Here is a 15,690-nt window from a genome sequence, read left to right as displayed (position 1 = left end):
AACAGTTGTGTATCTTTATATTCTAATCCCGTCTTAAGTACACTGCTTAGGGCGGTGTTCCATTTTTGGGGATGTATTTTGTCAGAATTCACTTTTTAATTTCCCTCTTTTGTGTGTTTCAGATGGAAACTTATCTTCTGGAAGACCTGCACTGGCAGAAGATACTGGCAATTATCTGATTGTCTTTGGGACAGATAAGTAATTGAACATATTCACACTGGCCTTTTGCTCTTACGTCACATGGGGGATGGGAGACTCACCCCCTGGGTATGAGGGTAAGAGCTGTGTGAATATGTTCAATAGGAGTGTGTGTAATATATGCATGCACAATGAAATCCTCCCTTGTGTGTACAAATGGAACCATTTGTGCACTTGAGTTAAATTAACACTGAGGATTGTATTATGTATGTGTAACAGTACTTGAAAAATGAAGAGGAGGACTCAGAAAATGAAAGGAATCAAAAGCAACAAGGAACATTGACAATATCTCAGGTGATGCTGTAGCAGCACAGAATGGTTTGTGGGTTACACTGAGATACAGGCCATACTGTGCTGCAGCAGCAAAGCCTGAACATACAACCATGCTATAACTTAGACACGCTTTGAAACTATTGCCCCTTTTCCAGAGATGATTGAAGTTTATTCATTCTGTCAATCCAAATGATGATGATTCGTCCTAGTCCAGTTGTCTGTGGCCCTGTTTGTATTAGCCACTTGAACCCTATCATCCCTATTCTGGGCATGTCATAATAGGAAAGCATTGTGCAAAAATTGCAGGTCTACAAGCTCAAAACACGTTGTTTTGTGAGCTTGTAGATTGGCTATTTTTTTTTGCTATTTTTCAAATATCCGGTGTACAGGGGGGGAAAGAAGGAGGGCTAATAGGCCCCTGGGGGACTCTGGTCAACAACATGTATAGCGTTTAAGTGGTTAATACTTAAACTAGTGAAAATAGCAAGATGTTTTTTGTGCCTCATCTACAGTAAAGTGCATTCACCTGTACAGCTGCCATGCTGTAGCAGCACGTAAATATTGGAGTTAAGACTATTGCTGAAGCCTCCAGTATTGATCGTGCTGCTGAAGCAAGGCTGACCACATGTCAGCACCATAGTTGGTGGGAAACCACTCTGATAACCCATGTGCCAGTGACCAACATTCCATTACTATTAAACTGATTTTATCTTTTATTTTTACTGACTGTTGAGCATTGTGTGAGCAGGCTACAATATTTTACTTAATGTCACTGTTAATTATTTGAATGACATCTTGTGAGGTTTGTGTATTTTCAAAAATAAAATGATATACTGGCTTTTATTGTCTGTCCATGTTTTGTTATTGTAGAGCCAAAGGTTTATGAGGCTTTTTCACAACAGAATATATACGTTTTTCAAGACTAACTCAGTGAGGAGGAGTTTAAGATAAAGCTTGTGATTATGTAGGCTTATTATTAATACATAATCACTGCATTAAGGCTACCATTTTATTTATTGACAGGTACCTGCACCATGTAGAGCATTGGTTCTCAAAGTGGGATCTGGGGACCCCCAGGGGTCCTTGGGGGGGATACCAAGGGGTCCCCAACTAAATTGGTTAATAAAGCGTCACAATCATTTTAACCCCTTTATCCATATTTTACACTTTGGATATTGAAAAATAGCGAACAGCTCATAGCGTGACACCTTCAAGTCCTGGTATGAGCTTGTAGATCTGCTATTTTTGAAAAATCCCTGGCACAAAATATTTTTGAGGGGGTGGGGGGGGTTCTGCAGCCAAATACATATCATTTTGGGGGTGCTTGACATGAAAAAGTTTGAGAACCACTGGGCTACTGTATCAAGGTTGGGGGGGGGTGGTGACAATGAAAAGAAAAGGTTTTATAATCCCTAGTCATCCGTGGGCCTAAAGCTTGAATGCTTATTTGATAATGGGAAGCTTAATAGGCGCTAGGTGTAGTTGTGAGTTGTGACAGTAGCCTTTGACTATTTAATTACTAGCTTGTCTAATGTTGCCTAATATTTGCAACTGGTTTATAATAAAATAAGCTATATATATATATTTCAAAAAGGCGATTGCCTGAAAGTTTAAGTTACCTTTAAAAACGGTAAATTCAAAATAGATGGCAAATTTGCGAAACATTCCGTGTGGTTGTCTGACCTATTTGTGCTTCCGCAACATCACCCTGTCAGTCCCTTATTTTAATAGGCCTACTTTTAAAACTTTTTAAAAAAAAAGTAGGCTAGTGCTCTATTGCCAAATTAAATCCTCTGTTAAAGCAGTGTTAAACTGGTAAGTCACGTAGCCTAAGCAAATCTGGCATAAATCCAGCAACAATAAAACCTAATCAGGCCTGCCAAATAAAATAGCCCGATTGGTTTGCGGCCTTTAGATCCAGCTATGTCTGGAAAAATGTATAAAATAATCGAGCCTACCATATTTATAGTTTTATTATAGAGCTTACTGGGAAGGTAGGCCATTAAATGCTTTAAAATAACCAATTTGTCCAATAAGAGTAATAATATGTTGACCTGTTATCTTCTAAAAATGCATAATTGGAAACCCTCAGTATAGTGTCAAATATAAGAACGGTATTTTTTAGAACTTGCTGTTGGGTAGGTCCATCTCTACAGGCCTTTAATGTATAATTCCTGCCAAATAAATGCACGAAGATTTTGATTTTCTTTTTTTCATTAGATACATATAAGTCGATTGTATGTTAATTGTTAATTTCCTATATATTGGGCCCATGCCAATTATGACAAATTTGAGGCCTTTCACAATTTAAATGAGGGAAACAAGCTCCCAAAATATACATTGCCTAGCCTAAATCATAAATGTGGACATTTTAATATTTGAGGTAAGCAAAAGAAAAACAAAATGAAAAAATGTAATCCGCCACGTGTTTAAATCTTAATATGCAAATCAATGGTTATTTAGACCTTTTTCTAAAATCTAACATTTTGGGTGTTGCAATTTCGCTAAAATAGGCTGTCAAATCCTTTAGAATCATCTCCTTTTAACATCATTAGGCTACCGCAAGCCACGCAATGTGTAGGCCTGTACATTGAGTTAAACGAGACATTATGACTTGTTTTTTTTCATGGTTTTGTGAAATGAAGGCTTAAATGCAATTCATAGTAAATCATTTGTAAATGTTAAACTCATCCTCGAAATAGGCCAATTTGCTTAGTTGCTTGCTCTCTCTCACTCACTCTCACTCACACTCACACACACACACACACACACACACACACACACACACACACACACACACACACACACACACACACACTTGGATTTTGAAATAATTGCATCCGTAGAATACATTGTAAATTAAAACATGATAGAGCATTAACCTATAGCAGTATAGGCCTGTGCAATCTATTTGATATTCTGTTAGGTCTGCTAATATTTTCTTATTTGAAGGGTATGCCATTTATGTTGTATGTTATGATATACTGAGGTCAAGGGCAAATTAGCCTAGCCTACAAAGGTCCTATTCAGAATTCCAATTCAAACCACATGATAAATAAAATCCTTCGCTTCCAGTGTCATACAGACTTCATTCAAATTGTGGTTGAAAAGGTGCGAAATCTGGCGCACAGTTGGTGCGTGGAATAGGCCACTGAGCAAATTAAACTGTCCTATATTCAAAATGTGCCCATGATGCGTGATTAAATAGATTTTTATCTTTTAACATTTCTATTAACCATCAATTTGGTAACTGTTCCAACCTGTGTTTATATTGACCTGCCACTGCTTACAAAACTCTTATTGGGTTATGTAACACTTCATATTTTAGACTCACTTGAATTGAATTGTGGTGTCTACACCCAAAAGGTCATGTTTAATCTGTAGCAATTTAAAAAAAAATGTGATACTTCTATTTTCATCATTTGCCCGGCAACAGTCGGATATATAAATAGGCTACACACGTGTCGTGACGTGCGTCCTGAATTGTGGTCATTGCTTAAAATCATAGACTTTGTGGTCTCTTCTTTGGGATTGCTGGTGTCTTTAAAATCAGGATATCATCAATAAGCAATTAACAATCTTTGTTTTGGTCTATTTTAATTTGTACAACCCTAATTGGCTTTAAACCAAGTGGAGCAATGTTCAGGAAAAGGGCAATCCTATCTGCCGTTTCTACGCCCGTGGATTCAATAAGTCATCAAATGTAATGGGGGGATGTAATCTGTCCCAGCCATGCAACTAATAAGTCAGCTGCTATTATTACACATATGTTGTGTATCTGCTGCCTGCTAAACAACTCTCGGGCCATTATGCAACGGTGGTAACCTTGGAGAGGTTGCAGCATCACTCCAGTGATGACGCGCTAAAGGAAAGCGACGCATCAACATTTACAGCAGGGGTCTTCAACGTTATTCAGCCCAAGGACCCCCTATAGCTGAGAGAGATGAAGCAGGGACCGCCACTACATACTGTATAAAACTGTGTTGCAGATTACACTTTTTTTCATAGATTGCATAGATAGTTGGATTCATGCTTATGTTTATGTTCAGATAGTTAACATTTTAAACCCTCAATATTTAGTCAACTTGACCATTGGCTATATTGCTCTTTTTTCCCTTTACACAAACTCCGAAAATAGCCGCTCTACATGCTCACAACACCTCGCGCTTGTAGATCTGCTATTTTCGGCTAATGTTCCATCACACAACGATTTGGCGGACCCCCTAGGGATCCCGGACCCCCTGTTGAAGACCCCTAATGTACAGCATGGAATATTTACTTCGTCAGCTTCATGTGAGATGCGCATATAGGCCTATTTGTGAATATTTAGGCCTATCCTGTTACTGTAAGTCTACCATGCTGGAATAAAAGACAGTGACATAAAATGTGGCTACATTTCACAAGTTTTATTAAACAACATTAAACAGGGATTAAATCTACATAGTGTTAATAAATGAAAGTGAACATAAATTACGCTATACCACGCTAGGATTATGTGGAAACGTTCTATGGAATGCAGGTCACATCTACAGATGAAAAGGAGAGAGAGCCTAAAAACGTCAGTGTAATTCTATGGCGTTATAGATGGAGTTAAACAACTTACAACTGCCCATAAAATCGACAGTGGTGTATATTAGGTTCAGGATACAATCTTGACACGCGCCCATCAAATATGTGCTGGCGCCAACCACTTCTCGCCAATAAAAGCCAACGTCAGCAAGGTGCGAGGAGAGGGCCGCAAGGCAGGCTTCGGCCAGCGAGGACACGCAGCCCGACACTGCGGTCAAGTTGCCCGGCTGCAAGAGGAGCAGGGACGGCAGTAACAGGCTCACGAATACGGTGATGGTCATGAGAACTCCGAGCCGCGGGGTCGTCGCTGCGCCGTAGGAGCCGCTCTCGTGAGGAACGGAGATCTTGTCCACCTCTCGGAGTGTGAGCGAATCCCATTTTTTTACGTCGAAGTTGCGCACCAGAGGGCCGACGTCCATGTCCGTCCGAGAGGGCAGCGGCGTTTCCCTGACGACCCGCAACTTGTCCCTGAACTCCTGCATCCGCTCCAGAAAGCAGAGCGGGTCGGACACATTCCTGAAGGACTCCGCGATGCTGAGCGCCCGGCTCTGCTCCTCCAGCGCAGCGCTCAGCTTATTGATCTCCGGATCGTAGGCTTGCAAAACGACCAGTTTCAACGTCTCGAAGTCGGAGAGAATCTCGTTCTTTTTGTGTTCAAGGGTGCTGGTCAGTTTATCAAAGTAATCTGTTACTTTTCCTGCATCCCTAGAGACCAGCTGAAGCGCCCTTTTCTTACTGGCTTCCAGTGTCTCCAGGCAGGACAGTATATCTGCGTTATGCCAGCTCTCCACCCCTTGGAAGAGCTCCTCAAATGCAGCTTTCTCTTGTTCATACGCATCTTCCAGAGCACAGAACTTGTGTCCTTTATGGTCACCTGTTGTAGCACAAAACCCACAGATGAGTTTTAAGTCTGTAGCACAAAATATATTAAGTGGCTGACCACTGTGCTGTTTACAAAATGACATCCTCGGCAAAACTCTGATTTTGTTGTACTTCTCCACTATTCCACGAAGAGAATAATTAATCTGCAGGCTATTCGCGCCATTGTGAGGCGTCTCTTTGCGGCAGGTGGGACATTTGAAAGGTGTTCTCCAAGCTGGACTTCGGCTCCCTTCCAAAATCCCTTCCAAGCATTTCTTACAGAAACTATGTGAACACAGGAGAACTCGTGGGTCATCGAAGAGACAGCAGCAGATCGGGCATGTCAGGTCCTCTTCCAGAAGCTCCATGTCGTATTCTGTAAAACACATCGATGCGCGAAACGTTAGTCTAGAATAGCAAAAGATCAAACTAAGGTTTGGCTGCCACCGCCTCGGCATAAAACAACAAACCCTCACTCGATACGTACCCACCCTAGAGAGATGTTACCTCGTTTGGTAAAGGGCAATAAAAGAACGGTAGATTACGCATGATCATGTAGCAGGCAGCCCAAAGGATACAGATGATCCATTGGGTCTGTACAGCCCTCTTCAAAACCTAAATGACATTCATCGCCATACCCGCGAAAAAGGATACATGGTGAAAATGTGTTGTCAGCTCCGCAACGGCTCCCTTTTTCCATGATCTGACTAGCATCATACTCTCCTACTTTCTGACATCCACTGACTGCAAGTGCAAACTAGCCTATCTAAAGACCACGATCAAGCGTTGTAGTACGTTATAAACCACGTCAAAGAACTAGACTGTTTATATGCCTATTTCTCACTGTTAAAAACTTACAGATTGCGTTTGGATTGGACTTTACACTCATCGTCTCTTGCTATGCATTGCTATGGAAGAAGGGGGGAAAAAACGCAGGCTCGCCAGCGACACGGTGTGTCACCGCATTAAAGAAACCTATGTGACAAATTACCGACAAATTGAGTTCGCGTTACAGTTGGTCCTAGTTGTTGGCAAGGTGTGAGGAAGGCTGTGACAGATTTTGCAAGCGCATAGTAACATGCAACTACTGGACCAAAAAAATCACTCACCAGCTGCTGAGACGCACACAGTGCAACGCAATCATGGCGCTTGTTGCTGTGCAGACTTCGCCCTTTCCGGGGAAAAATTAACCATTTCAGTGCTGCATGGCAGGCTTGGGATGAAATTTACATCTTAATTTCCCGGGCAGGTTTAAACATTACGAGACAACAGTGCATGCCAATACGAGTGGTCTGTGTGTTTTGGATTTTCTGACTTTTATTATTGGTTTATTATTTACCATTTGATGTTTGACGTTTTAATTCCAGTACCCTCAAAAGCAGAGGATCCCTGGAAGTTGGATGGGGGAGGGGCTGTTGCTATGCAAAGCATTACAGCGTCAAAGAGACTCAACTAGGTAGTCCCAGGCAGGCTCCCAGTTTGGCATCACACATTTACACACAAGCCTTTCCCGTCCCGCTTACATGACTTTTGGATACTCATGGTCATGGATACTCACTCGCAAAAGGTAAACACAATAAAAGATGCAAGTGAAGAGTAAATCCAAGACAGTTTCAGATTATTGCTGACCCGCAGCCACAACCTTGATGTAGCTACCTTTCAACCAGTCAAAAACAACTCATTGAGGAGGATGTTCGTTGTGAATGTGCCTCGTGATCCACATAGGGATGCTGTGTGCCCTTGGTAAACATTATTAAACGCTTTCCAAAACTCGCCCCCACCCCAGCTTGCAGGGGATTATGTAACATTACGGGTCGATAACCAATAGTTACTTAGTCACGTGTAGAAATGTTGACCTTGATTTTCTTCCCTTGTTTCCATGCCATCAGGAGCAACTGCCTATCTTAGCAAGCAATGTGATTGGGTGCGTTGGGTAGATGGGTTTAGGTAGCGTTTAGATTGACCGCAGGGGGTCGCTGTTTTTGAGTGGCGCATTCTTTTTTTACGCTCGCGGAAGATGTTTCCGGATGTTGTGCATCAGCTCAGAAAAAAAAAATGGCTGCCATGTTTACGTGTTGTCTAGGCTGCTGCGGAGATGGGGGTTCGGGCCACATACCCCTCAAAGAAATGCCCACTGTTCAATTAGATACACACCATATGGGTAAGTATTTTGTCTCTATCTCACACTGTGTACAGTCAACCAATATCTACTAGATGGGTCTGTGGTTTGGTAGCTAGGCGTAACTACATGCTAACGCTAGCTCCTGTTAACGTCGCAAAATGCCCTACTCTTAACCTAACCTACTGAATGTGTGGCTTAAAATATAAAACGTCATAACACCCCCTGCAATATATATTACTCTAAAAGTATCCCTTAATTCTCTTAACAGTGAAGTTTTAGAAACATCAAATAAGGAAAGTCAGCAAATCTAACTAGTAGTTTAGCCCCAGGACCCCCAGGCAACCCCCGGAACACTGTCTGTTCAGTCGGTTCAGGTCATCCATAATTCACATACACTAGCTATTTCTCCTTTCTTGCCTTTCCATCTTAGCTTTTATTTAAGTCGTATACGCATTTGTGTTCTTCATGGTTACAGTGGGTGGGCGTCGACAATTAGATAGCATTTCCAGTTACAGAAAGGAAGTTAACAAGGAAGCAGCACCGTGGAATGAAAGATAACGGACCTTGTCAACTGGCGAGAGTTTGAGTAAAGTCAAAACGTGTCTGATCAGATTTGAAATTAAAATGATATTTTCTACATGTCACATGATTAGACTAGAAATGTGTCTTTATTGAGTGACAGTTTAAAAATATGTTTCTGATTATGAACTGCAACATTATCTGGATTGTCTCCTATACAGGCACAGATGTTGTCATTGTCAAAAGTGGACGGCGAATATGCGGCACTGGGGGGTGTCTTGCCAATGCTCCACTACATCAGAATAAGAGTTATTTTGAGTTCAAGATCCAGTCTACTGGTAAGCTACAGCTGATCTACTATTTCTGTTCCCTGTCCTGTATTTCACTTATTCATGGTTTGAATGGGCCTATTGATAGGCCTATCACGTAATCGCCTGATCGCAATTATTTGAGATAATATTTTGCTAATATATCTTGGTAATATCTTGAAAAATATTCTTGTTTTCAAACATAAAAATAAAATAGTGGAAATGGCAGATCTACAAGCTCACAACGCATCACAATGCAACTTAGCTGAACTTGTAGATATTTCATTTTTTAAATATTTTTTTGTGAAAGTGTAATCTTATTAAGATATGTCGGTTCATTTAAGTTATTTGTCATACCTGCCCTGTGGCCCTCTGGCAACTGCATTTTTGTTTACGAGGCCTAAAAGTCAAACAGAAATGTAATTATTATTTAGATGTTCCAATGTTTAATGCTAAAAAAAAAACACAATTAAATTATTATCACAATTACTTGTATGACAATCATCAAGTAAAATGTCATGATCGTAACAGCCCTAGCTATTGACAGTGGCTGTAAAGGACCACTCTTAAAATTCAGACCGAAGGTTGACTGTGTTCTCAGTCACATTCAACATCTGCACTCTTGTGCCCTGTGTCTAGGTGTATGGGGAATAGGTGTGGCCACTCAGAAAGTGAATCTTAATCAAGTACCAATGGGCAGAGACACAAACAGCCTTGTTCTGAGGCATGATGGGTCAGTCTATCACAATAATGAGGAGAAGAACCGTCTACCTGCAAACAGCCTGCCCCAGGAGGGGGACATCGTGGTGAGTACAGCATATCACTGTTTTTCCTAGACCAGCGGATTTGTCTGGGGAGCCCCAGGGGTTCAAGAGCATGTTCCAGGTGGTCACCAACCAACAAATATTCCATATTCGAATATTCCTTCGAATATAAAAAGTACAATAATTTTCAACCATAAAAATTAAGGTTAAAATTAAAATAGAATAAATAATCTTCAGTGCAAGTTATCGCGAGACTCTGGCCGCATGTAACCTTAAGCGGCAGCTTGCGTCAAGAGATCACAGAGCCGTCAGTCCGAGAGGCAGAAGGGAGAAGCAGAAGTCTCCCCTCAAGGCTTTACTTCATTGTACCACGGTGTCGTGCACGAACGTAAGCCGATCTACAAGTCCTCAATGTGTCGCTGATTCAACACGTTGTGGGCTTATAGATTAGCTGTGTTTGCCATGGGACACCGTCATAAGACGAAGGATCAGTCAGCTGCCTCGCTGCAAACACAGACTTCACAATGCAGACACACACACATTAACCAGACTCGCTCGGTACTAGAAAGCACACACGTTTAATCTCACAACGTCACTTTAATTCAAAATGATAACAAGTCAAGCTGAAACGGGCGATTCAAATTTGGTAGTGAAGGCGGACAGTTTACAACAAATCGACCGAAAAAGCGATGTAAACACTATGTATGGGTTTTCCCTGTCGGTAAAACTCCCTCCTTGTCGCATTCGGGCTTGTATATAAACCATTACAGCTTCATTAAAATGAATGAATAATGACAAATGAATAAAATAACATTATTCACTCTCAGCACCAACCGCGACCGGTGCATATAGAAAAAGAAAGAGACTTCTGCTGTGTTTGAATTAAGTTGTACTGCCTACAATAATTTATGTTATAAATAATATACATTTGAAAATCGATTGGTTTGAATGGATCGAATCCACATCGTGTTTTTAAAAAGAATATACGATTACTCATGTCTTCATTTAGGGATTTATTTTTTATATATGTACAGTGTCCACACTGGTATTAAATTCACCTGTATATTGTACACTTGGTGCTGTGTAGATCACCTGGATTTAAAACATTCTACTGACTAGCTAAATTACTATTGTAATCCCCTGTGACCACCAAAGTGTCTGACCACCAGTCAGGCACAAGAAGGCAGCATGCTTAAACAATTTTTACATTACATTACAGTCATTTAGCAGACGCTTTTATCCAAAGAGACTTACAATAAGTGCATTCAACATAGGTAGGCAAGAAAACTACTAATCACCAGAAGTCTTTAAGTGTATTCTCTTCTAAAACAAACAACTAAGAGTATACCTAGCACTAAGGTAAAAGTGAAATATATCAGCTACCTACTTTCTTAAACAGATGAGACAAATAGCAAAATCAAATGAGCAAGAGCTAAAACAAATAAGTGTAACAAATAAACAAGATCCAATAAAACAAGAGCTTGTACAAATAATTGACAACAGGTAGGCAAGGCTAGGAGGAAGGGTCAGGGTAGTGTTTCCTGAAGAGGTGGGTTTTCAGCCTGTGGCGAACAATTACATTGTGTTGCTTCATTTGGCGACATATGGGGGTTGGTTCCTAAAGATAACGTGATGAAGGTCTTATAGACCGAAACAATGATATATATATACTGATATGGTACTTTAAACATTGACCAAGTGTTATTTGTCCATCCAGATGGCCAGAAAGAACAAACGTTACCACTAAACGTCCAATAAACTGTAAATGTAGCTATATAATTAATTATAATTTCGAAACATATAATAATTTACAGCCAACCCTTGATGATGGCAAGATTAATGGTAGTGATGTTACCATAAAATCATGTTTTAAGAGTGCATCAAGTGATCAATTTGTTTTCCTTTTTTTTTTTTAGGGTATCACATATGATCATGTGGAACTGAATTTGTATTTGAATGGGAAAAACATGCATTGTCCCGCTTCAGGGATCCGAGGCACTGTGTTCCCAGTAGTATATGGTAAGTATATTTACACCTCAATGACAATTTCTATTAATTGATCCAGGTTGGTTATTATTGGCCATTCACACTGATCACTATAACTATAACGATAACTATATGAGCGTCCACACTGATGAACGATACGTTCTGTAAACAATGGCACAAACGAGCTGCACTGTGTGTGAGCCTGAAGCTGGATTAATACTTTGGCATACAATGGGTCGCGTGTTGACAATAGCCAATCTACAAGCTCACAACGTGACGCGTTGTGAGTTTGTAGATCGGCTATTTTCTGTCAGAGCCCACATGGAGGGGGGGTGGGGAGCGAGAGAGATGGTGCTGAAAGACGCATGAATAGGATATAATGGATAATCTCATTGATTATTAATGATCAGAAGACTAGATAGTTGTGCCTAAGTCCTGAGGTAATGCCAGCTAGCCTGCTAGCATTAGCTACTCCTAATCCTCATCAAAACTTTCCCAGCCTGGTGAGTGAGACCGAGTGGATCCCAGATGTCCTGCTGGATTTTGAATGACTGTCAATGTAATTATCGTTCACAACACCGCTCAGAGAGTGATCCAAACGATATCGTCCACGGCTATAGTTGTCGTTATAGTTTGTGGTGTGGATGCTGCCATCCATTTGAGTTTTTTGAAATGACATATTTATAGTTATCGTGCTTGGTGTGAATGGCCAAACTATCCATCCACCAAAATAATTGAAGTGAAAAGATCTATACCTAGTTATTGATCCTGTTGTATTTTAGTTTCACTAGAGGGCAGTATTTGTACACTAGGATGACCCATGGTCCGGCATGTTAAGCCCATTGACTATGACTCATGTGTATTAACATTACAGTTGTCCAAAGCATACCATGATTCTTTTGGAGTTTTTTCTTCCTCTAGGAAGCCATTTGTTTTCATTCATTTTAGTACAGTTACAAGTTACATTATTGTGTTTAATGGAAATATTCCCTAGGCCAATTTTGTGAAGAAACAAACAATTTTAAACATCAATGACTTTGTAATGCTGACATAATTGTCAGCCAGAGAAATAGAGGACTTTAAGCTGGGAAATTAATATTACTTGTAAGTTTGAATAAAGGAAATTAAATAGCATAATCTGGTAATTATCCAAAAATCTAATAAAAGGTAGTAGTATGTGTTGGAGGCTATGCTGTATGTTTCTATTGGAGGTTATACTTCTCTGATGGCTCTTATTGTTATCCTTCCAATAGTCTCCCAACAAACAAAAATGTAGATTTTCTATGCAAAAATCTATTTGAGTACTGGTAAAATCTTAGCAATTAAAAGTAGGGTAAGTGATATTTTTTGGTTCATATAAAAGGTCTTTTTTGAAAAAGTCAAAGCTCTATATACTGCTATAGAGTGTTTGTTCAGTAACAGGGGGTATCCCAGTCTCTCCAACTCAAATTAACTAAAAATATGTTTTTAAGACCCGGACCCACCCGTCAAATAATGGACCCGTTGCCCGCCCCATTACCCGTGTTTACATAAATTGCCTATAGACACAGTCACTCAATTTAAAAGTTATTTTGTGATTTTATAAAAGCATATTTTCACCCTTTTTTACTTGTCCAATACGGTCGGGTACCCACCCCATTGCAGGACTGTAGCCTGTATGAGTTCTCTCTCCTGATTGGATAAAAAAATGTATCCCAACCTGAAACTGTATTTTCTGTTTACTAAAGAGCTGGAGAGACAGGCAATCCCCTGTCACTAAACAAATACTCTATAGAAATTATTGCTATCAGAATATAGAGCAACACTTTTTTTTATTTTCTAGAATACATACTGTATGTATATACTGTGAAAACAATTATATGGTGACATTTAATTCCTTATTACATAAATTGTGAGACCTGTTACTAATGAAACAGAAAAACTTCTGAATTCTGTTTATGATCATTTTCTTTTTTCCCATTCTAGTGGACGACAGTGCCATCTTAGACTGCCAATTTAGCGACTTCTATCACACAGCTCCTCAAGGCTTTGAGAAGATCCTGTTTGAACAACAAATCTTCTAATACAAGCAGCACCTCAGTTCCCTCCCCCTTCTTCTCCTCTCCCACACGCATACACTACACCAGCGACTCTCAACCTGTGGGCCGTGAGGATATTGCATGTGGGGCCCCAAATAATTGGCCAAACACTAAGATTTTCGTACGGTAGGTTTTCTTTAAAACCTTGAAAATGTGTTTCCATTGGGATGAATTGTAACTTTTAAAGCATATTAATGCAATCCGGAACACAATCGATTGATTGATCATTAAATAAACATGCTCTGAGAATGCACCCATCTGACTCAGCAGCCGACAGCAACCTACTTTGACATTTTCAAGTGGGCCCTGATCCACAAAAGGTTGAGAACCGCTGCACTACACACAACCTCTTCACACCGTGAACAGTTTGACATTGATTGGATCAAGTCTTTATGTCTGCCTTTGATTGTCTCAGTCTTACTATCCTCTGATTACAGTCTTTTTGCTGCTGCTCTCTGTTCAAGTTAAGGTTAACCGTGATAAAATGCAAACGCCTGGGTAGATCTGATTGGCTCAAAGGGTGTCGGCTGATGAAAGACAGTCACGTTTGCTTATTACCGTTTTGCAGTAGTAATCATACTTGTTATATTTAAATCTTTCTGGTTTCTGCTTAGGCTTTCAGATGTGTATACCGTACATGTTTATCTCTGCCAGGAAGTGTTTGAGTGCAATGGTAAAATATTCCCATTTATCAGGACCAGAAGCCATGTTTTGTTGACATGATTTATAGTGGTGTGCGTTTAATTTTGGAAGGTTATGTCTGAATGTAAATGCCATGTTGGCATAAGCCCCATATTTATTTATATGTATTTGATTCATGGATTAAAATCTATATTTCTTTTGGGTATCTCTTTTTTCTCCTTTTTAATTTTATTTTTTACAATTGTTGATTGCCTGTCTGGATTCATGACAAATCAGCCATCAGTCACTCACAATTGTATTGCTTCCTTTAAATCGGCGCATCATACTGTACTTGTATGTGTCTAAGAAATTATTTTACATGTTTGCCATTACTCATAAGGTTGGCTAGAAGAAGTCCTGAGAGATTAATTCACATTTTAGGATCAGAGGTTGACTTTGAGTTTTGAGTATTGAGTTGAAAATTGAAATGTTACCAAGGTGAATTATTGCTTTAATATTAGACACTAATATTTAAATTGTTTTCTAAATCACCATATAGCCTACTAGAATTGATTCAACATAAATTTCTTTTTTTGTCTTTTGTATGGGGTATTTATTCCAAATAAAATAACATTTGCAAAGCTAGTTTCTCTGTGACTAGAGATACGTTTCTATAAATATCTATTATATTGTATTGGCTTTGCATTTCCACTACTGAAGTGAGAAAGTTATAATTGATATTTAAAATGCTTTTTTTGTTTGCACTAATGTGATGTATAAGCAAATCAGAATATTACTGTTGACTTATTAAAATGTTGTGTCTGGAAGCAATCTTGTTTTGGTGTCTTTCTTGAGCGCTGTATTTCAAATGTATAGCCCCATCGTCTTGCTTAGCAGATAGTTTTTCACATTTTGTGATGAGTTAGACCAGTGGTTCTCAACCTTTTCAGGCTGTGACCCCCCAAAATAATCATCATATTTGAACTGGAGACCCCCCACCCTGACAAGCACTTGGAATTGTACGAGTTTACACAATGTAATCCCTCAAGTCCTACAATTCCAAGTGCTTGTCAGGGTGGGGGGTCCCCAGTTCAAGCTCACAACACCTCACATTGGTGTTGTGAGCTTGTAGATCGGCAATTTTCAAAAAAACGTCCTCTTATATTATTTGACAGTTGAATTTGCCCAATGTTTGACCATTTTTTATAGTATATTTTGGTATTTTTCTTTTCTTTCTTTTGGGGTATTAAAGGTCTTAAAAGTCCTTAAAGTGTCACTTCACTGTCATGTGGGGACCACCCTGGGGGTCCCGACCCACAGGTTGAGAACCACTGAGTTAGACCAGTGATTCTCAAAGACCTCCAGGGGCCCTTGAGGAGGTTCCAGAGGGT

The 15,690-nt window shown here is 39.8% G+C and overlaps 2 protein-coding genes across 5 annotated transcripts; one reads left to right on the top strand and one right to left on the bottom strand.

Moving 5' to 3' along the window:
* Positions 1–4,856: 4,856 nt before the first annotated feature.
* On the bottom strand, positions 4,857–7,069 carry trim13 (tripartite motif containing 13). Of its 4 annotated transcripts, none has more exons than XM_084083644.1 (2): positions 7,011–7,069; positions 4,857–6,277 (listed from the first exon to the last, which is right to left on the bottom strand). In XM_084083644.1, the coding sequence occupies exon 2, from the start codon at positions 6,267–6,269 to the stop codon at positions 5,031–5,033; it is 1,239 nt and encodes a 412-aa protein (XP_083939770.1). In that variant the 5' UTR covers positions 6,270–6,277; positions 7,011–7,069; the 3' UTR covers positions 4,857–5,030. The 4 variants fall into 4 exon arrangements, with proteins under 4 accessions (XP_083939770.1, XP_083939772.1, XP_083939773.1 ...); XM_084083646.1 differs by lacking the exon at positions 7,011–7,069 and adding an exon at positions 6,893–6,952; XM_084083647.1 differs by lacking the exon at positions 7,011–7,069 and adding an exon at positions 6,760–6,871.
* An 851-nt stretch (positions 7,070–7,920) lies between these two features.
* Positions 7,921–15,120, top strand: spryd7b (SPRY domain containing 7b). Its single transcript, XM_084083657.1, has 5 exons — positions 7,921–8,062; positions 8,764–8,880; positions 9,490–9,656; positions 11,531–11,633; positions 13,566–15,120. The coding sequence occupies exons 1-5, from the start codon at positions 7,957–7,959 to the stop codon at positions 13,661–13,663; spliced, it is 591 nt and encodes a 196-aa protein (XP_083939783.1). The 5' UTR covers positions 7,921–7,956; the 3' UTR covers positions 13,664–15,120.
* The last annotated feature ends 570 nt before the right edge of the window (positions 15,121–15,690 follow it).

This window comes from Gymnoscopelus microlampas (assembly GCF_963454915.1).
Source record: "Gymnoscopelus microlampas genome assembly, chromosome: 17".
Lineage (NCBI taxonomy): Eukaryota > Metazoa > Chordata > Actinopteri > Myctophiformes > Myctophidae > Gymnoscopelus > Gymnoscopelus microlampas.
The sequence above is the reverse complement of the archived record's forward strand: the minus strand, read 5'-3'. Positions and strand labels throughout refer to the sequence as shown.